General features: G+C 23.0%; 1 protein-coding gene across 1 annotated transcript in view; it reads left to right on the top strand.

Moving 5' to 3' along the window:
- The first annotated feature begins 3,821 nt into the window (after nt 1-3,821).
- LOC105620046 (fatty acyl-CoA reductase 1-like) overlaps nt 3,822-8,035 on the top strand; it is a 7,835-nt gene continuing 3,621 nt past the window's right edge. The window contains exons 1-4 of the mRNA XM_012201556.1: nt 3,822-3,985; nt 4,659-4,752; nt 5,042-5,287; nt 5,361-5,506. Coding sequence (XP_012056946.1) covers nt 3,822-3,985; nt 4,659-4,752; nt 5,042-5,287; nt 5,361-5,506 — 650 coding nt within the window. The remainder of the gene's footprint in view (nt 3,986-4,658; nt 4,753-5,041; nt 5,288-5,360; nt 5,507-8,035) is intronic.

Raw genomic sequence — 8,035 nt, 5'->3', positions numbered from 1 at the left:
TTTTAAAATTTTTAACTTTACTTTTTTAATTTTACTTATTTTAATTTAATTTAATTATTTAATTACTACTCTCTATTATNTNTNTCTAACTTCTGAGTATATATATATATATATATATATATACACACACAAAATGGTTTGTATATATAAAATCTTAAAATAGATAAGCAATTTTTAATATTTCTGCAATAATAACAATAAATCAATTAACTTGACTGTGCAGTCACAAGTATTTATTCAAGATTCTTTAAATATCATTAATCAGATTTTTGCTTATATATATAAATATGCATTGCTATTAAATTCCACTATCAGCAATACGACTACCAATCATACATAATTATCCGACAAGGCTAGATTTGCAGTTATTGAAGCGTGATCACTTCAATATAAATATATATTCCCGGGAATAATTCTCGTAAAAACCGTCACAAGTTTCTCATGAATGGTATGTAACTGTATAGATCAAATTATGTTTTCAAAAAAATATTCACTATTGCATGCTACTTAAAAATTTGAATGTCATTAACCGTCAGTAATAAAAATGTCGAGAAACGTATTTATTGCGTTTCGCAAGTGAATCAATTATATTTAAGGAAATAGCGTTAAGTGGCGATAATTGCTTGTTATTTGGAAAATACGACTTTATGTTACGATACAATGCTTTGCAATTCAATGAAAGAAATTAATAGTATTAATTAATTGTAAGAAAACAAAAATAAAAAATAGGTAATTAATTCAATTAATTAAGTTTTCTATTAACATATTATTACGTATGAGTTGATTGTTTTCAAAATCTAAAGATGCAAACATTCTCCTCTTATGATAATTCTGAGAAAATATAATATGTTTTAATTTTTATCTAAATTCGACATTTTGAACTTTAATTTTTATACATTACTTTAAACACAAACTTTACAAGTATTTATCTTGTCATGAGTAGTATTTCACAATCCAGTTTTAACCAGTCATACTCTTTTAGAGACTTATTTACATATGTACACACAGGGTGAGGTCATAAGTCATTTAGGTAGGTTTTAAAATTTCGTGAGCGTATTCTTGAATAAAAACGGAAACTGTTCTGTGAACATATTAATCGAAAATCCTTGTTAAAATAATAGATACAAATATCTACAATAGTATTAATAATGATTGTATATAAAAATTTTAATTGAATATAATGATGTTTTATAAGAAATGCTTAAAGTATTTTCTATCATTTTCCATACATGATTGAGTACGACTGATGCATTTTTTATGTTCATTTGTGTTAAATATTTCAAGAGCAAGAAATTTGCGATATAATGTCTATAAGAATATTTATTTAAAAACTTTTTATTTAAAAACATGCTCATGAAATTTTAAAACATGCTTATAATTCACCTTCTGTATATGTAATGCTTTATCTATACATATTTTATATATATGCAATTAGCTTCTAAAAGCGTAACTTTTTCCTAAGTTAAAAATAATTCTTTTTTTTTATCTACTTTGAATTCATTATAATATATTAATTATAAAATTCATTATAATATATTAATTATAAATTATAATATATTAATTATAATAATGATAGTATATCAACGAAGTTTACAAAAAATTGAGTAATGAATAATTTTTTTGAGCTAATCATATATTTTTATTTGATTAACAAAATAACATAATTTTTTACAAAAACAAACAATTTTATTTAATAATAAAATCTCATCTTTTAGAGTTATAAAAATTTCTAAACTTAATTTTAAATAATTCTGTTTAATTTTTTCTACATTCTAATAAAAGTGAACAAATTCAGCAAATTTTTAAAAAAAGATTTTTTTAATCAGTCTGCAACAATTAAATTGTATAACTTATAGAAATATTTTACATTATATAATTTTTTAATGACTTGTTTATAGTTAAACCAGAATAATGTAAAAATCGAATTTATCAAGATTCATTATAAGAGAATTGATCTACAATTGAATTTTTATACTTTCTCTGTTTGTAAATGTAAAATTTATCTTAATATGTTTTGTTGTAATATTATAGATAAATCGATTTATAAGACTCAAATTAATAAAAATCCTATTAAATAAGTTTTTATTATTTATTTTTATGAAATACAAACAAAAGTTTGACAAAATTTATGTATTTTTGTATTAGAATTTATCTATTTAATATTTCAGCTTGCTGCAGTATTTACTTTAAATTTGTTTGACTTTTTGTAATTTTATTTGCTGTATTTTTAAAATCATTTTAGATTATCATGTTGATTATTGGAAAAAAATACATTATACATTATAACAATGTGTTACTAATGAAATCATCTCATATGTTATGTAAAATATTTTGATGTAGTGAATAAATTTCTCAGTTAAAAGAGTCAATGTAAGATATATATCCTTATATATACGTGTTAACAGCTGAAGTTTCTTTGTTTAGTCATTGCAATCATTAAATGCAATAGTCAGTATAATTTTCTTGATTTTTTTCCCTAAATAATTATCTTTTTCTACAATATTGTGTCAACTGTTATGTTACGTATCTAGTAAGCAAAAAGTATTAGTTTTGAAATATTAATTTTATATAAATTTTTCAATGTTTTTAACATTTAATAAATGTAGTTACAATATTATCTAATAATGTTCATGAATATTTAAAAAGCGTTCTTAATATAGATTTTAAATATTCAAATATTTTATAAATCACATATTTTATATATCACAGACATTAAAAAATGTTACTTAAAAAATGTTAAGATGTTGCAATATTAAATGTTAAAGTGTGAATGTTTTTAACATTGAATATATTGAAATAACATTCTATATTGTTGCTTTTAATGTTGCTACAATATTGAACAACATTGAACAAATAAATATTAAAGTCACTCACTTAGCAGCACGACATTTTAGGTCTAGAAGGACTTAACGTAATAATTTTCTCATAAATAATCATTACAGTAGAATACATTGTAGTTGTGAGATTTTTTTATTTGTATTTTAATGAAATGGTTTTTAGAGGAAAATTCACAAATTCTAACATGAAAGTAATAGAAATGTATTTTGAAAATATTTTGTGTAGTTTTATGTAAAAAATTAATTCAGGAATCTTATGTTCTTGGAAAATTATATAATATTCAATAAATGTTATATAGATATTCGAATGTTAAATTGCAACGTTTGCGAAATATTACTTTAACAAACATTGAACGTTTCTACAATATCTTTCAACATTTTGCAATGTTGCAATTTAGCATATCTGAGATGTTGATTCAATATTATCATAATATTGTTTGTTATGTATTTCAAAATCTTTAAATTATGCTAAAAGTTTGTTCTTATAATGATATTGTATATAACGTTAAAATACAATATATTTAAAAATATATAAAAATTGTAAGAATACATTGTAGAAATGATTTTTTTGCTTACTCATATTCAATGTTAATAGAATGTCCCCCTTCTACATGTCCCTCTTATTCACCTTCATTACTCTTATTCACTCTTGCATTTCCTTATCTCAGTCGAAGCGCGGTTATGGTTGCGTTTACCACGATCTCCTATCGTATCTTATAAAGGACTCATCAATTTTCGTCAGTTTTTATGTGTTTTGATCTAAGCGAAAAGCAGCAAATGTTTCTAGAAGAAACATTTCAAGGAAAGCATTTCTTACATGTTACAAAAACCTGAGTTGATAGAAAGCTGAATAATTATCGGTTCGTTGAGACGATGATTGATTGAGTATCGTGATTGATTGTGAATTTTTTTTTGTTGATTTTCCAAGTGAAATTGGATAAATAGAAAAATATTTCCCACTCTACACATAAAAACGCTAGTGAGATGACACGAGGAAGTAAAGACTACCTTGAAGATATGTTGGACATGTCAGAGTTTCCAATTAACGACAGTCAAAGTGAAATCCCCCAATTCTTCACGGGATGTAATGTGTTAATAACGGGTGGTTCCGGTTTTCTCGGCCAACTTTTAATAGAAAAATTATTGCGGTAAAAAGATATTTTAATATAAAAGATAAATGCAGAAACGATTTATATAACATTAACAATGTAAATAACTTTGCAATGTCTTTTTTAAAAATTATTTTGAAGGTAATTTTTATAAATTTTTAGATACTGAAAATAATACCATAAATCAAATTTTACCAGTATGTTAAGTCATATTCAGTCATATTCAATCGAAATAATAATGCTAAAACTTGTTCCTTTATAATATTTAATATTTTTTGTAAGAAAGGTTAATATTATTTTGAAATTCTAATCTAATCAGACATAATGAATGTATTATTAATTTTTTTATGAAACTTTCTTTTAACTTTTTTATGAAAAATGTTAAATATTATAAAAAAGCAATTTTTGCACAACTTAATTATTTTGGAAACTTGATGTGTTAATAAAATTTGGTTTGCGGCATCATTTTTATCATTCAAAATTTATAAAAAAATACCTTATTTAATATATAAAATAATTAAATATTTCTTTTTTGTTATAAATTAAGTGTAATCCATTGAATCACTTTAATCTAACTAACTTAATGATCTGTAAATAATAGAACGCAAATAATAGAACGTTAAATTATACTGTTTTATTTTTAGAAAATTAAATGTAGTTGTTAATTAATCATTTTAATTGATATAAATTTATTAATAAATAACATTTCTAGATGCTGCCCAGATATAGAAAAGTTGTACATATTCATGAGAGCGAAAAAAGAAAAAACACCCGAACAAAGGTTCGAAGAACATTTCAATGATCCTGTTAGTATTTAATATAAATAAGTATATAATATATAATATATAATATAATATAATATAACGTGACATGACATGATATGACATGAGATATGATGTATGATGTATAATATAATCTAATATAATATTAATATTAAGTGTAGTAAAAAGAAATCCATTATTTTTGCATGAAATTGAATGGAAAAATAATGGATTTCATTTTACTACATCTAATATTATATAAGACAATATAATATTATAAATATATATATAATTAAATGTAAAAATTTTTACCATGTCATCAAAATTTTCTTAGGTTTACGACAGATTAAAGAAAGAGCAGCCCAATTTTAATACCAAAGTAATAATGATACATGCCGATTTAAGCAAGTTGGATCTCGGATTATCAAACGACAATCGAGAACGTCTTTTGGATACAAATGTAATATTTCACGCAGCAGCGACTGTACGATTTAATGAATCGCTTCGAAATGCAGTAAATATAAATATAAGAGGAACAAAGCAGCTTCTTCTCTTAGCAAAAGAAATGACGAAGTTAAAGGTATATAAAAAAATATTATTTTAATTAAGTTTTGAATTTTATAATTGTAGAAATCTAATTTATTTAACTTTAGTCATTCGTTTACGTATCTACTGCATTTTCCCATTGTGTAAATAATTTCATTGAAGAAAGATATTATCCTACGCCTATGGAAACAGACAAAATTTTGACTTTAGTCGATATTATGGACGATGAAAAATTGGACAAATTCATGCCAATGTAAGTGCTATTCTAACATTAAAAATTATAAAAATAGAAGTCAAATATTAAAATATTACAGTACTCAGCATTAAGCTATTAGCATTTCATCATCACATTGCATTATATTATGCGCGGTATAATTAGCATAACTTTTCTTTCACGTTTTCATTACGCAATCAATATTATCAATAATAAAAAGATCGATTTGAAAAACAAGATCAAGTAAAAGGAAATGAAATTTTATTGCTATACTTGAGTAAAAACCATCTAGTATAACTTTAATAATAAGTGAATAGAAACTTGTTTTACAATAATCAGGTCATGTACTAACATACATTGCCAGTACTGAAAATCTATAGTTTAAGTATTATATTCAACGTATTATATTCAATAATGGCTAAATATCGAAACATAGTTTATATTGCATTTTCAATTATTATTCACGATTTCCTTCAACATTATTATGCAATTAGCCTTATAATTTATTAAATCAAAAATCGGCTAGCCGGTTTTTTAAATAAATAAATAAATTATTAACAATGTTTTTAAAGGAAAAAGGATTTTTATTTAAAATGTTAGAAAATAAAATGTTTTAAAACTTCAGTTTAACAAAAACTATATTTTTTTTACTAAATTTAACAAATAATACTTATATCATATGAATATGAATATGCATATTACTTAAGTAAATAATTTACGTTTGCGGAACGTTTTTTTATATTGTATAAAAACATTAAATATATAATAGATATTGTACGCTTATATATACGTTTAGAAAATCTTCGAAAAATCTATCTCATCTAAAAACAGTATTCTAACTTAGTAAAAAAAAGTTTAATGAATGTCGAACGTTTATAAAATTATTAATTACTTTAAAAAAGTATTAGAGATTAAACATTTACTTTTTAGTTTATTACGTTTATTGCAAGAATTTTAACATTTATTAAACATATAGGGTTTGCCAAAAATGTGGAAACCCCTTTATATTTTGAAAACTAAGCATTCTTGAGAAAAATGTTTTAAACAAAAATTATAGAATTTAAATAAATCTATTTACTGATTACAGTCAGTTTGATCTTGGCATCGTTAAGGTCAAATTAAGGTCACATCGATTTTTTAGAACACTCCATTTTTTATTCCAGAATCCACATTTTGTTATTAAAGGCACCGATTTTGTAATTTCCATCCAGCCTTGTAACTAATACAGGAGAATGTATTCTCGACAGAGAACTTAGTTTGGCTCTCCTGATTATAAAGAATAGACTATAAAGAATAGATTTACATTTTTCAATTTTGTATGCGTAGATAATGCAATATTAATTATGTAATTTTGTCGCGTATATTTTTCGCTGAAGAAGATTAGAAAATTAATCAACATACGAATTTATTATTTTAACGATTTGTTCTATTCTATGTTTGTTCTCTTCAATAAATTTAATTGAATATTGAGAGATGTTCTTGAACAATTAGCGCATTTTAAACAGCGCTTATTCCCTCAAGTCCTTTTATCTCTGTTATTATTTTTACTTTAAGAAATCGTTTTTTTTTTTTCAAATTTTTGTAACTTATAATTTACGTAAAAATGAAAGTAAGAGTAACCTCCATTGGCCTTGATTTTGACAAGTTTTGTAAATCATCGATCCTGAACAACATTTAAGAGGTCAGTCGGACATTTTGCGTAATGTTAATGCCGGCGGTACTGTAACTTTTAAGCCTTATAACTCGAAAAATACTTAATAGAAAATAATTTTATTATAGTATTTTGAAAAGTTGTTGACATCAGTTACTAGATTTTGGCATAAAAAAATGAAGTGTTCTATTTAAAAAAATCGATATGACCTTTACTATGACCCCGACTTCGATGACACCATCGGAGGTCAAACTGATGTAATCAGTAAATAGATTTTTTAAACCCTACAACTTTTGTTTGAAACTTTTGTTTAGTAGTTTCCAAAATATTAAAAGGTTTCCACGCTTTTGACAGACTGTATAATTTTGATAACTGTGTTGCTTTATGTAAATATAATTCAAAATATTAACTTCAAGTTGTGATGTTTACATATTTTATTAACATAAATTAATGAGGGATATCTTAAAAAGTGTTCTTATGTCTTAAAATGGTCCTGAATATTTTTTACACGATTACATTATCTTTTAAAATCAGTTAAGTACATACTTGTGTAATATAATTATTATATTTGATAAATTCATAAATTAACAGAAGTTTTCTTTATTTTACTATATAAATGTAATAAATGTAGTTTATAAATAAAAATAATATCCAAAACTGATGTTAAATTTATTACGGTAAGTATTTCGTAATGCTTACTAAATTATATTTAGAAAAATAATTTATTTTGATTATATTACAATAAACAAATATTTTTTAATTAGCATTATTTTACTAAATATTATATAATTTAGTAGCTATTATCAAACTCTCATTTCAATGTATAATTTTAATATATATATATATATATATATATATATATATATATATATATACTACACACACACACACATATATATATATATATATATATATAT

This window comes from Atta cephalotes (assembly GCF_000143395.1).
Source record: "Atta cephalotes unplaced genomic scaffold scaffold00024, whole genome shotgun sequence".
NCBI classification, from domain to species: domain Eukaryota; kingdom Metazoa; phylum Arthropoda; class Insecta; order Hymenoptera; family Formicidae; genus Atta; species Atta cephalotes.
The sequence above is the reverse complement of the archived record's forward strand: the minus strand, read 5'-3'. Positions and strand labels throughout refer to the sequence as shown.